Here is a 13,836-nt window from a genome sequence, read left to right as displayed (position 1 = left end):
ATATTTATAATCCTAAATGAGGCCAAGCTTTATGCATAAAGTTCATTACTGTTGCTTCTAACACAGAATGAAAGGAAGCAGTCTAACAACCAGGAATCCGGTTACTGTGTACATTCTATCCGTGGGGTATTTAACACGCTGGCATTAGAATTAGGATTAAAGGGACAATGTAATACCAGAGGAAAATACTTATGTTATTATATTATGTTAAACACCCACCAACACTCAAAACTGAAGAGAGTATGATTCTAAATTATGGGCGTGGGGGAGAAATCTCAGTTAAAGAGTTTGGGAAAACACTTTTTCTTTCTTTCCCTCTTATCCTCGGTGTATTTTCTCCATTTTTCACCATCATTTCATTCGCTCAGCAAAGTTGGTTAGTGCAGGCACTGCCCTGGGACAGAGCAAACAGCATGGGGTGAAAGGTCCGGTGCTCAGGGAACTGCCTCTCAGGTAGGGAGGGCGAAAACCTAACAAGATAATCCAACTAAATGGCACATCAGATGATTGGTGTTCGGCGAAAAATGAAGCACAGAAAGAAAAGAAAATTGATGCTGCAGTTACTGTTTGACGTGGGCGTGGGGAGGGGGTAAGACACCCAGGTGAGAGGACTTGGGCCAGGTGCTCACTGAACGCGCGGGACGCGCCAGCCCAGCAGGCGGCGCTGCAGCCGCGCCGTGCGGAGAGGTCGTGTGACCCGAGGGGCGGAGCAGGAGGGCTGAGCGGACCGCGGCTTCGGCTCCGCCCTTTCCCTTCAGACAGGCGGGCAGGCGGGCGGAGCCGACAACCAAACCGACGTCTTCCGAGCGTCGGCGGGGGGGGGCGGGGCGGGAGCGGGCTGGGCCTCCGGCGCGAGGTCTCCGCCGCGTTGGTTCTTCGGTTGCGAGGCGCGGCTGCCGGGTCTGCGGTCGGGCCGGGAGCTGGGAGCAATGGCGACCTTTGTGAGCGAGCTGGAGGCGGCCAAGAAGAACCTGAGCGAGGCGCTGGGGGACAACGTGAAACAGTAAGCGGCGCGGCCTGCGGCCTCCGCGCGGGCTCCGGCCCCGACCGCCGAACCGCCCGGAGACGCCCCCGCCGCCCGGGCCTGGGCAGCCGGCGTCGCGGGCGGCAGGGCCTCTGCGCCGGGCGGGCCGCCGGGCCTCTAGCGCTGCAGGCCGCCTCCCCGCCTCCCCGGGCACCGGGACTGCCCTGGGTGGAGCGGGAGAAGCGCGCTTCACGCCCTGGCCTACTGCGCGGGGGCGGCCCGGTGCGGGGCGCCCCAGGAGGGCTTCCTGGAGGCGGAGGCTCTGAGCTCGGTGAGGTGTCGGCGCTTAAGGATGGCAGTTTCGGACCCTCCGATAGAATAATAGTAGTGGGCACTTACGGAACACCTTTCAAGCGCGCTGAGTCTAAGGCACTGCCTCATGTAACCTCACAGCAGAGATGTGAGCCAGGTGCAGTTATTCCCACTTGATAGGTGAGAAGATGGCGATCCAGAGAGCTTAGTAACTCTTCAACTAGAGAGTAAGTCACAGCAGGATTGGGACCCCCTGGCCCTGATACCTGACGGGTTGGTTGCAAAGGGCCCAGGTGCCCAGCCCCACCTTCCCCAGGTTACAGCAGGGGACCGAGGACACTGTTGGGTCAGATGCTGAATGGGCGAGTGTAATATCCATCATTCAGTCAAGGCCCAGGCCCAATAACATCGTAGGAGCAACCTCTGAGGTGCTGTATATAGTCCCCCGATGGAGTGTCATGTTCAAACAGGTGCTCAGTGTTTTGGTTGACGTGGTCATGTGTTACTACTTTTCTCCAGGTGTCTCCACTGCTTCCTGGTCTGACCCACTTTCACGCCTCGCCTTCACAGAGGCTGGCTGGCTGGCTTGGTTTTGGTGTTGTTGAGGAAAACAGCCGTTTGGCTGTGGGTATACAGTGAGTCAGCATAGGGACCAAGACTAGAGTCAGTCTCCCAGCCTTTGATAGCCAGGGCGGCCTGTTTGGGCACAAAGTTTGCCCACAGGTAGACAGCCCGTGTTGGAATAGCTTCCCTGCAGAGCCTCGTCCAGCTCTGAATCAGCTCACATGCTCCAGACATGCGTCTGTTTGCATCTTTCTTGTAAACTAGTGATGCAAGTTTCTTGTGTTACTGACCTCTTGTTGGATAGAAGAGGATGGGAAAAGAGCTCTATTTCACTTCCTAATTGTTCCTGTCCTTTAAAAAACAAAGAAGGCCTCCAAACATCCACTGTTGGGAAGTTATCAGTACTGAGCGTGTGAAACATGGTGACAAGCTCTGGAACTAAACATGTTTGGCTGTTGAGTGAAAGTCTTAGGTGACTTTAAAATTCCATTAAGGCTGCGTGTTTTCTCCTGGAAAAAAATTTTTTTCACTCGAACCCAGAGCTTTGGCTGCAATTTTATTCATCCATGCCCAGTTCCATGCAGAGATCATGGCCAGTTCCATGCAGAGATCATGGCCAGTTCCATGCAGAGATCGTGGCCAGGTACATATAGAGATCGTGGCCAGTTCCATGCAGAGATCATGGCCAGTTCCATGCAGAGATCGTGGCCAGTTCCATGCAGAGATCGTGGCCAGGTACATGCAGAGATCGTGGCCAGGTACATGCAGAGATCGTGCCCAGGTATATACAGAGATCATGGCCAGTTCCATGCAGAGATCGTGGCCAGGTACATGCAGAGATCGTGGCCAGGTACATGCAGAGATCGTGGCCAGGTACATGAAGAGATCGTGGCCAGGTACATGCAGAGATCGTGGCCAGTTCCATGCAGAGATCGTGGCCAGGTACATACAGAGATCGTGGCCAGTTCCATGCAGAGATCATGGCCAGGTACATACAGAGATCGTGGCCAGGTACATACAGAGATCGTGGCCAGTTCCATGCAGAGATTGTGGCTAGGTCCATGCAGAGATCATGGCCACGCACATGAGAGATCGTGGCCGTGTACATACAGAGATCATGGCCGCATGCATACAGAGATCATGGCCAGCTCCATGCAGAGATCATGGCCAAGTACATGAGAGATCATGGCCAGGTACATGCAAAGATCATGGCTAGGTCCAAGCAGAGATCATGGCCACGTCCATGAGAGATCATGGCCACATACATGAGATCATAGCCAGGTCTATACAGAGATAATAGCCAGGTCTGCAGAGATCATGGCCAGTTCAATGCAGAGATCATGGCCAGTTCCATGCACAGATCATGGCCAGGTCTATGCAGAAATCATGGCCAATTCCATGCAGAGATCATGGCCAGTTCCATGCAGAGATCATGGCCAGGTACATGACAGATCATGACTAGGTATGTGCAGAGATCATGCTGAGGCGCCCAGAAGCTAATTGGTGAACAGGAGAGGCCCTGCTTGGGGCATAATAAGGCAGTGAGGGCATTAAACCATCTGGTTGAGAAATCTCTGGTTTTTTTCTTTTCCTGTTAGGAACTCAGATGAGCATTAGAAAGTAAACAAGTGTGAACTGAAAGTGATTATGAGACATGTACTAATTTATTAATCTTGTTTGATGAACAGGGAGCAGCTTTCTTAAGCACTGAAACAAGAGGTGTGGATGTAAAAACTCATATATTTTACTCGTTTCAAGCGGTGTTATGTTAGAAAAGGTTGGATCTTTCCTACCAGTCAACTAGTTATTTTTATGATTAGCGGTTGCTTTTCACTTTAAAAACCACTGAGTTTCTGACATCTATGGGTGTTTTCTTGGTGGTGAGCCGTTTTTAGAAATGAATTACTTCAGCCAGTTAGATTGAAACTGGACTGTATTTGAAAGGAAAGAGGTCAGCCAGAAACAGTATTAATGACCACTCCCCAGCCCATAAAACACACACATTTTAATATATAAATCTATTTTGAAGTTGAATTATAGTTTTGGATGTACAACAGAATGATTTCGTATTTGTAAATATTGCAAAATGATCACCACAGTAAGTCTACTTACCATCATTACCATACACTAAATATGTTGCCCTGGCTGGTATACTAAGTGGTTAGAGCAGCAGCTCACACATCAAAGGGTCACGGGTTCAAGTCCCAGTCAAGGTTATGTACCCGGGTTGCAGGTTTGATCCCCAGTCCCGGTTGGGGAGGGTGTGGGAGGCAACCAATTGATGTGTCTCTTTCACATCAACGCTTTTTTCTCTCTCTCTCCTCCTCTTCCTCCTCTCTCCCTTCCACTCTCTCCAAAAATCAATGGGAACAAATTTCTTCAGGTGAAGAGTAAAAAACCAAAGTTTTTTTTTTCTTGTGATAAGACCTTTTAAGATCCCTCTTAGCAGCTCTCAAATACGCAGCGCAGCATTATTAACTAGAGCCAGTAATACTTTAACTGCGAATATTAAATGCAGGCTTCTGAAGAGTAGGAGCCTCTTAGAAGGGGACAGTGAGGAAGGAAAGGGACAGCTGTGCTTTTGGCCACTTGGCCCAGGAGTCCGATTCTGTGACTACCTGTCAGCCCCTTTCACGGAGGACGTTCCTCCCTTGCCCTCCCGTTGGTATTCTGATTGCCAGGTGTGCTGGTCTGCAGGGGTGGCCATAATAATGCCATGGACCGGGGGACCTAAACGGGCATGTATTTCCCACCGTCTGGAGGCTGGAAGTCTGACATCAAGGGTCAGCAGGGCCGGTTTCTTCTGAGGCCTCTCCCCTGGGCTTGGTGATGGCCATTGTCTCGTGTGTCTCTCTGACCTATCTCATAAGGACACCAGTCACGGTGGGGTCAGGGTCTACCCTGACACCCCCATGGGAACTGAGCACCTCTCGAAAGGCCCTGTCTCCAAGGAGTCACATTCTGGGTGGAGATCAGGGCACTCACCCTCACACTAGGGAGTAGAAACTGTCCTCGGGGTGGAACAGTTAGGTGAACGCGGGGAAGAAACAGCTGGTGGTTCTTCATACTGTTCCTGCCCCTGCAGGTACTGGGCCAACCTGAAGCTGTGGTTCAAGCAGAAGATCAGCAAAGAGGAGTTTGACCTGGAAGCTCATAGACTTCTCACACAGGATAATGGTAAAATAGCTACCCACCTGGGGGCGTTTCCCAGGTTTGCAATAAATTAGTCTTTTCACTTAAAAAAAAAAAAGTGTGATTTTAGTGGTATATAAGGTCATTTTAATAATGTGGATATTTAAAATTAAGTGTAAAGAGTGGCAGAAAGGGGGATACCCAAAATCCTTAAAAGCTACACTGCAGTAGTGGTTGCCCTGGTTGTAAATGTCAGGTATTTGACTCCTGCACTCCTCCCTTTTACAGTGCATTCTCACAACGAGTTCCTCCTGGCCATTCTCACGCGGTGCCAGATTTTGGTGTCTACCCCAGGTAAGGGAGCCGCAATACGCCCAAGACACTGGCTTCAGCTTCCGGAAACAGACACGTGTGTCTGTAAGCAAAATGTCCTTTGAAGGGCTGAGAAAGTGGGGGGTTGCTGGTGCAGATTCTTTATGACCATGTTAAGCAGGGCTCTCCCTAGACTCACAGCGCCTTTGGTCATGACTCCCCACCCCGCTGGACTTCAGACACTGAAGTTGCGCGAAGTGGGGAAGGGCTGGGGGGCCAGGATGAAGAAGTGAAGGCCAGTGCAGGGAGGGCAGCGGGGTTTTGCATAGATTGAGGGAGTGGGGATTACAACCTGTGGGGAACCTGGGCTTCCACTTGTGAGATACTGGCACCTGGAAGGTAGGTTAGAGCTTCCACGTGTGTGTTTGACCAATTATTGGTGGAAAACAAAAGGTCCTAGACAGCAGCCTATTGGGAGGTTGAACTAAGCAGGTGTTGAAGAAACACCCACCCCTGTGTCCCTAATTGCTTGGAGCTTAAGTGGTACAAGCCACCTCTTTCAGCCATCTTGTTTTAATCAATTAGTCCAAAACAAATAATTGATTACATGCAAAATTTGCCCCATGATAAAACTTAGCCTGGGCTCATGTTAAAAAGTGCATTCTTAGGTACCTCCTGCTGTCGATTAAGTTGAATTTTTTTAAAAAGGGCTATGGAGATGCTGATGATCATGTATTAAAAACCCATATTTATCTAGAAATGGCCGGTGTTTTGTATTATCCATCCCTGTGCCAACCCCTATTGTGTGATAAAGCATTCAGAAAAGGTCTCCTGGAGCCCACTTCCTCCTCCAAGAAGTCCCCATTGGGTGCGTCCCTAACCCTCACCTGCCCTCGCTGCACAGGCTCACACGTGTCAGGTTTCTGTTCTGTTCAGCTCAGAGTGGACTTGGGCCAGGTGGACCATAGAGGTAGTCCACTTCATTGTGAAAAGCTGATTTGATCAGAGAACCAACATCGTGAGGATCAGATCTTACTTTTGAGGCAGATCTTACTTTGAGGCAGATCTTACTTTTGAGCATACTGTGAGGCACCACACGCCCAAGAGATAAGCAATCTGAAATAAAAACCCTGGTTGAGTGGAGCCCTGGGTACAGGTTTAGCTTAGAGAAAGGAGTTAATTATTGGATGGTTTTAGCTTTAATTTGTAAAATAGAGACAGTGATGTCGAACCTACGGGATAATAAATAAATAAATAAGCAGCCCTAGCCGGTTTGGCTCAGTGGATAGAGTGTCGGCCTGCAGACTGAAAGGTCCCAAGTTCGATTCCAGTCAAGGGCACATGCCCAGGTTGCGGGCTTGATCCCCAGTGGGGGACATGCACGAGGCAACCAATCAGTGATTCTCTCATTATTGATGTTTCTATCTCTCTCCCTCTCCCTTCCTCTCTGAAATCAATAAAAATATATTTAAATAAATAAATAAGCAGATGAAATAACAAGTAAAAAGGTGCTTTTAAAAATACAAAATGCCTGTGCCCTAGCCAGTTTGGCACAGTGGATAGAGTGTCTGCCTGCGGACCAAAGGGTTCCGGGTTCGATTCCGGTCAAGGGCACATACTTTGGTTGTAGGCCTGGGCCCTGGTCCGGGCTCGTGCAGGAAACAACCAATCGATGTGTTTTTCTCACATTGATGTTTCTCTCTGTCTTTTCCTCTCTCTTCCACTCCCTAAAAATCAATGGAAAAATATCCTCAGGTAAGGATTAATACACAAAAATGCTTAGCAAATATGGAGAGTTATTAATAAGTATAGCTGGTTGATCTGAATTAAATAAAACCTTTGATATTCTTGAATGTTTATAATTGGCTACATCTTATCTAATAAAAGAGTAATATGCAAATTGACTGTCACTCCAAGACACAAGATGGCTGCCCCCATGTGGACACAAGATGGCCGCCAGGGGAGGTCAGTTGTGGGCAGTTAGGGGTGACCAAGCCAGCAGAGGAGGGCAGTTGGGGGGGACCCAGGCCTGCAGGGGAGGGCAGTTGTGGGTGATCAGGCAAGCAGGGAGGGCAGTTGGGGGAGATGAGGACAGTTAGGGGCAACCGGGCTTGCAGGGGAGGGCAGTTGGGGGGGACCAGGCCGGCAGAGGAGGGCAGTTGGGGGCAACCAGGCTGGCAAGGGAGGGCAGTTAGGGGCGACCAGGCCAGCAGGGGAGGGCAGTTAGGTGTGACCAGACCAGCAGAGGAGGACAGTTAGGGGCAACCAGACTGGCAGGGGAGGGCAGTTAGGGGTGACCAGGATGGCAGGGGAGGGCAGTTAAGGGCAATCAGGCTGGCCGGGGAGCAGTTAGGTGTCGATCAGGCTGGCAGGGGAGTGGTTAGGGGGTGATCAGACTGGCAGGCAGAAGCGGTTAGGGGCAATCAGGCAGAGGCAGGCGAGTGGTTGGGAGCCAGCAGTCCTGGATTGTGAGAGGGATATCCCTCAAGGGGTCCCAGATTGGAGGGGGTGCAGGCTGGGCTGAGGGACCACCCCCCCCACACACGAATTTCGAGCACCGGGCCTCTAGTTTTTAGATAAGTGAAGAAACATTTGGAATCTGACAGATTATTTCTCCATCAACACCCAAAATATATTTTCTCGAAATTAAATTATTTAATATTGGATAGCAACAAAGAGAAGATTTCTCTTACAAGTAAAATACAGAAATGTGGGTCTGAACCGACAGCCCTTGCAGGTGGTGGTCTGTATCCTAGCTGGGCAGGAAAAGTCATCTATGTCTAGAGCGGCTGCAGTGGACATTCATGTGTGTCATGTTAATCCCCACAGCAACTTGCCAGGGGCGTTTGAGCCTCTTTTTATAGATTAGGAAACAGACCTCAGAACAGAAGAAAAGTAGCTCCCAAGGCCCCACCCAAGAGCACGTGTGAGTGGCTCCCAACTGCTGCCCCGCAGTTCCTGTCCTCACTGTCTGTCCTCATCATGCTTGGCTTCCTCACCCAGAGCATCTGGCCACAGGACAGCAGCGTCACCTGAGGTCCAGGTTGGCTGACCTTCCCAAGTGAGGTCTGGGTGCCGAGATGCCTGGAGCGATGACTTCCCAAACAGTTCTTTCTAAACCAAGGAACTGGGAGGATTTTTTTTTCAAAGCTTTAAAAGCTCATCCTTCCTTCCCAGCTGGTGTGGCTCAATGGTTGAGCATCAGCTCATGAACCAAGAGGTCACCGGTCAGGGCACATTGCCCAGGTTGCAGGCTCCATCCCCAGTAGGGGGCATGCAGGAGGCAGCCGATCGATGTATCTCTCTCATCAATGTTTCTATCGCTCTATCCCTTTCCCTTCCTCTCTCTCTAAAATCAATAAAAACATTTTTAAAAATAAAAAAAGTAAAAACACAAAACTAGAAATTTATCCTTCCAAATACATCAAAATGGAAATAATGTTTTGCTAGGATGATGGGTGATTTTTTTTTTCCACTTAAAAAACTTGGAGGATATTTTTTCAAGTGAATTACAATGAGCTTGTATTACTTTGACTGTTTTTCATGAACACTAAACAGTATGTTGATGGCTAAAGAGAATAGTGCAGCAGGTCTTACAGTGAAAAGCTTCCTCCCACCCTCACCCTGCTCTCAGACAGCTACGCTTGTTTTCTGTTCTGGGCCCCCAGGAGCTCCTCATGTAGGTGCCTCATTCTCTCTAGATATACTGATTTTAGACGTGTGTTTCATCATCTTCCTGCTCTGTGTTCTGTGAGATTTCCTCAACTCCTTTCAGCCTTTCTGTCTCATGCATCCTTTAATTCCGCATTTCCATAGAATCTTCTTTTGTGTCATGGATATGTGACTTCTCAGACTTCACCAGCTAGGAGTGACTTGAGTCCTCTGTGTAGCCTGGATCCTTTACCTCTCGAACCTCTATTTTTTGTTTGCTTAACTTGGTCTTTCTTAAGGTGCTTCGGGTAGATTATTGTCAGACGCCTGGGGCTTCATATCTAAGAATGGGCTTCTTCCGTGGAGGCCAGCATGCAGCCCAGCTCCTTAGTAAACCCCGGCGATGCTGTCCTGTACGTTGGGCCCTCCGTGTTCTCCCCCCCTGTTCAGTACCGTGTGGATGGCAGTGAGCAGGGCTGGCCTCACCGCAGTGCCCTGCCCGGAACTCAGACAGCCCCGCACGGGGCGAGGCAGCTGTCTGAACGGGGCACCCTACATTTCTGCTCTGTACTGAGCCCAGCTGGGGGAGGGAAGGGTTTGTGTGGATGACCTTTGCCTGTGGACCTTCCACAGATGATATTACGGGTCCCTCAGGGTGCCCGCTGCACTCCCCTTCTCCGGATCCAGATCCTTTCGGGTTTCTCCTGGGCAGGTTGACTCCCGCCTCATTGCCCTGCCTGTGAGGTCCGTGGCGTTGGTTTGCTAGCTGGGTCATGGCCAACTCGTCTGCTCTGTAAGCCAGCACCTTTCAGCCCACTGGAAATTTGTCGAGATCTCATCTTGTCCCCTACTCATTGTCCTCTTTGCTGTGTGGGCGGGCCCCTTGCTTTCCTCTGTTGCCATTTTTAGCAGGTCCTGAAGGAGAGCAGGTAGGCACACATGCTCGGTTCCCCATCCTGAGCTAGAAAACCCTGCTCTGCTTCTGTGATATGCTGCAGGGACAGTAGCTGACGGTCCTCCCTCTGTGACGGCTGCAGGGACAGCAGCTGACAGTCCTCCCTCTGTGACACGGCTGCAGGGACAGTAGCTGACGGTCCTCCCTCTGTGACACGGCTGCAGGGACAGCAGCTGACGGTCCTCCCTCTGTGACGGCTGTAGGGACAGTAGCTGACAGTCCTCCCTCTGTGACACGGCTAAGGGACAGCTGATGGTCCTCCCTCTGACACGGCTGCAGGGACAGTAGCTGACGGTCCTCCCTCTGTGACACGGCTGCAGGGACAGTAGCTGATGGTCCTCCCTCTGTGACACGGCTGCAGGGACAGCTGATGGTCCTCCCTCTGTGACACGGCTGCAGGGACAGTAGCTGATGGTCCTCCCTCTGTGACACGGCTGTAGGGACAGTAGCTGACGGTCCTCCCTCTGTGACACGGCTGTAGGGACAGTAGCTGACGGTCCTCCCTCTGTGACACGGCTACAGGGACAGCAGCTGACGGTCCTCCCTCTGATACGGCTAAAGGACAGCTGATGGTCCTTTCTCTGTGACACGGCTGCAGGGACAGTAGCTGATGGTCCTCCCTCTGTGACACGGCTGCAGGGACAATAGCTGACGGTCCTCCCTCTGTGACACGGCTGCAAGGACAGCTGATGGTCCTCCCTCTGTGACACGGCTGCAAGGACAGCTGATGGTCCTCCCTCTGTGACACGGCTGCAGGGACAGTAGCTGATGGTCCTCCCTCTGTGACACAGCTGCAGGGACAGTAGCTGATGGTCCTCCCTCTGTGACACGCTGCAGGGACAGTAGCTGATGGTCCTCCCTCTGTGACACGGCTGCAGGGACAGTAGCTGACGGTCCTCCCTCTGTGACACGGCTGCAGGGACAGTAGCTGATGGTCCTCCCTCTGTGACACGGCTGCAGGGACAGTAGCTGACGGTCCTCCCTCTGTGACACGGCTGCAGGGACAGTAGCTGACGGTCCTCCCTCTGTGACACGGCTGCAGGGACAGCTGATGGTCCTCCCTCTGTGACACGGCTGCAGGGACAGTAGCTGACGGTCCTCCCTCTGTGACACGGCTGCAGGGACAGTAGCTGACGGTCCTCCCTCTGTGACACGGCTGCAGGGACAGTAGCTGATGGTCCTCCCTCTGTGACACGGCTGCAGGGACAGTAGCTGATGGTCCTCCCTCTGTGACACGGCTTCAGGGACAGTAGCTATGGTGTAGAAAACCAAGCTGTCGTCCTGAGAGTAATTTCGGTTACAGCTAGAAAAGGAAGTGGAGGGAATTGATGATTTTGTTTAGAGAAGCAGAAAAAGAAGATGTGAATTTATTTTTTATTTTACATTATTTGAGCATTCCATACTTTTTTTAGCCCCAAATGAAAACACTTAGCAGTTTCTGACTCGTTACTTTCTCTCACGGTCCTTGCTTCCTGTCTCCTAGAGGGTGCTGGGTCCTTGCCCTGGACAGGTGGCTCCGCAGCCAAGCCCGGGAAGCCGAAGGGGAGGAAGAAGATGTCTTCTGTGCGCCAGAAGTTTGATGTAGGTTGTTCGTCAGTAGGTCTGGGTAACCACTGGTTTAACTTTTTAAGTGAGTATAAAGTTACTGGTAATAGAGTTGGAAAAAAGGGGGCGTCCTGTGGGGGAAAGGTGTTACTGTTTGTGAAGTTGGTGCCTGAATTTTTCTAATTCTGGTTTGTTATTGCACAAACATTAACGTTCTCAATAGTATCAGTGATTTTTCAAGGATTTGGAAGCTGTGCCTGTGTTCTTTCTCCTCTGCAGTGTTTCTCTGGAGGGACTTGTGTCCCTCGGTGCAGGAGGCCTGAACCCGCAGGGCAGGGGGCCTGGCTTGCCCAGCAGCCCGAGCTGTGGGTCAGCAGAGAAGGCTCAGGGGCGTTTGGCTGTAGAATTGGTACATGTTTTAGAGTAACTGGCTTTTCCTGAGGGAACCAAGTTTCCTAAAAGTCTCCCTGCTCTGGGTGTTGACTGGGAAGCGATCGCTCTGAATTAGCACCACAAGCATCGATCCCGCCTCTGCTCTTTTAGGTCAGCAGCATTCAACCTGGAGGCATCGGACCCAGGGAGGCCTCCTTGTTCACACACATGCTTGATGTAAAATGCAGTGTTTCCCCTGGAAAATGGGAAAAAACAAGTGATGCTTTTCTGATACAAACTTCAAACATATTAGCTACAAAGTGTATGTTGGGCTTAAACACAAGCTGCCAGGGACCCGTCTCTGGATGATGACGGAGAATATAAAGGGGCTCTCAGCGTCTCCCAGAGGACGGCTGAGGTTTTATGAGCAGAAAAAAGACTGAGAAAACGATTTTAAATGAGTATGGCGACGTCTGGTTGGGACTTGCAAGGAGAAGGCAGTAGGAACTGAGTAGTTACACTGCACTGCACAGCACTGTCTTGGAGCGCTGGCTGTTAGGCCTGTCCTGCTGGGGAGTTGGACGTCCCAGGCTTACCTGAAGGAGTGGTTATGCCCCGACACTTCCAGAACCTGCCTGCTTCATGTACACCAAACGCGCTCTCATTGTTTTGAATTAGTTTTAAACCTTCTCCTTGATGGTTACTCTAGCCCAGAGCCATGTGCTCTGTGGTTACCGAGATGCTAATTATTACAATTGGCTATGCATGCTAGCATGCTCCCTCAAGCCACGCCTCCGTTCTTTCCAGGAAACACGCGTGAGCCTGACTGTGCATGACGCGTTGCTTTTTTGGTTTTCACCCCAGTGGCGTGGTCCTGGCGGCTGGCTCTGTGGGCTGTGCAGTCAGGACGTTGGCTACTCTTGTTCGCGTCTCGTTACTCGCCACTGTAATGAATAACTTTGAAAGGTTTTCTTACTCAGCACAGATTCCAGCCTCAGAACCCCCTCTCGGGAGCCCAGCAGTTTGTGGCAAAGGATCCCCAAGATGACGATGACTTGAAACTGTGTTCCCACACAATGATGCTGCCCACGCGGGGTCAGCTGGAGGGGCGGATGATTGTGACGGCGTACGAGCACGGCTTGGACAACGTCACCGAGGAGGCCGTGTCGGCGGTGGTCTACGCCGTAGAGGTGGGTTTGCTGGTGGCAGAAACAAGGCTGCGTGTGATGAGCTTGTGTGTGTTGTTGGAAGTTGCTGCTGCAAGAAACGACCCCACATGTCACTCTGATCTCAGAATTGTCAGCATTCACATAGTTTTCTTCTGAGGGAGAAACGCATCGCACTCCAGGCAAGTGCCTTCGCTTTACAGGGAGCTTCCCAGAGGCGACTGGTGTCCGAGCCCATGTGTCATCTGTCAGCAAGGGAGCAGTTTTAAGGGGGCAAATGGGATCGTTGCTGTGTCTGGCATTAGGAGAGCTCGACGCGGCATCTGCGCAGTGGGTTCCTGTCGCAGACGCTCCATCATGCACTCGGTTTTTCACGTCGTTACCGGAGAGTGTCCCTGGGGCCTGGCGCGCACAGGTGCTCCAGGGACGCTGCGTCACCTTGCACTTCCCTGGGTCTCCTTTCCTCACCCGGACCTCAGAGATTTAAGTTACAAACATTACAATGAGCTCCGTGTGCGGAAATTGTAAACTGTACCGTGAACTCCTGATGGGAGAGGCTCTCACTGGTGTCACTGAAATGCCACACCTGATCCCGATAACAAGGGCAGGCTGGGACGAGGCTGTCCCTTCGCCAGCCCTCTTACATGCTTGGCTTTCAGAAGGTGAAGGGATGAAACCCCGCGTTTTCTGTGTCCTGTGTACCTGTGTTTACATCGCTTCTGAGAGAGCCAGGGTTCTCTTCAGGGCACTGTAACCCAGAAATCCCGGAGCCTGAAACTTTTTCAAGCAAGTTTCAAGGTGTGTTGCCTCTTTTCAAAGAAAATTACTTATTTTTGTGCTTTTATTTAAAGCTATCTGAAAAT

The 13,836-nt window shown here is 51.1% G+C and overlaps 2 protein-coding genes across 5 annotated transcripts in view; one reads left to right on the top strand and one right to left on the bottom strand.

Moving 5' to 3' along the window:
• Positions 1 to 791: 791 nt before the first annotated feature.
• TADA1 (transcriptional adaptor 1) overlaps positions 792 to 13,836 on the top strand; it is a 17,250-nt gene continuing 4,205 nt past the window's right edge. For 2 of the 4 annotated variants that reach the window (XR_013959511.1, XR_013959512.1), the window contains exons 1-5: positions 831 to 1,003; positions 4,926 to 5,017; positions 5,261 to 5,326; positions 11,374 to 11,471; positions 12,788 to 12,997. Coding sequence is in view for 2 of the 4 variants with exons in the window: in XM_080649435.1 (XP_080505561.1) it covers positions 930 to 1,003; positions 4,926 to 5,017; positions 5,261 to 5,326; positions 11,374 to 11,471; positions 12,788 to 12,997 (540 nt within the window). In the remaining 2 variants the exon portion in view is untranslated. Of the gene's footprint in view, positions 1,004 to 4,925; positions 5,018 to 5,260; positions 5,327 to 11,373; positions 11,472 to 12,787; positions 12,998 to 13,836 lie in introns of all 4 variants that reach the window. The other 2 variants (XM_080649435.1, XM_080649436.1) reach the window with 2 other exon arrangements.
• POGK (pogo transposable element derived with KRAB domain) overlaps positions 11,057 to 13,836 on the bottom strand; it is a 21,656-nt gene continuing 18,876 nt past the window's right edge. The window contains exon 6 of the mRNA XM_080649434.1: positions 11,057 to 11,193. The gene's annotated coding sequence lies outside the window, so the exon portion shown is untranslated. The remainder of the gene's footprint in view (positions 11,194 to 13,836) is intronic.

Source organism: Plecotus auritus, assembly GCF_963455305.1.
Source record: "Plecotus auritus genome assembly, chromosome: 12".
NCBI lineage: Eukaryota > Metazoa > Chordata > Mammalia > Chiroptera > Vespertilionidae > Plecotus > Plecotus auritus.
This window is presented reverse-complemented; position numbering and strand designations above follow the sequence as displayed.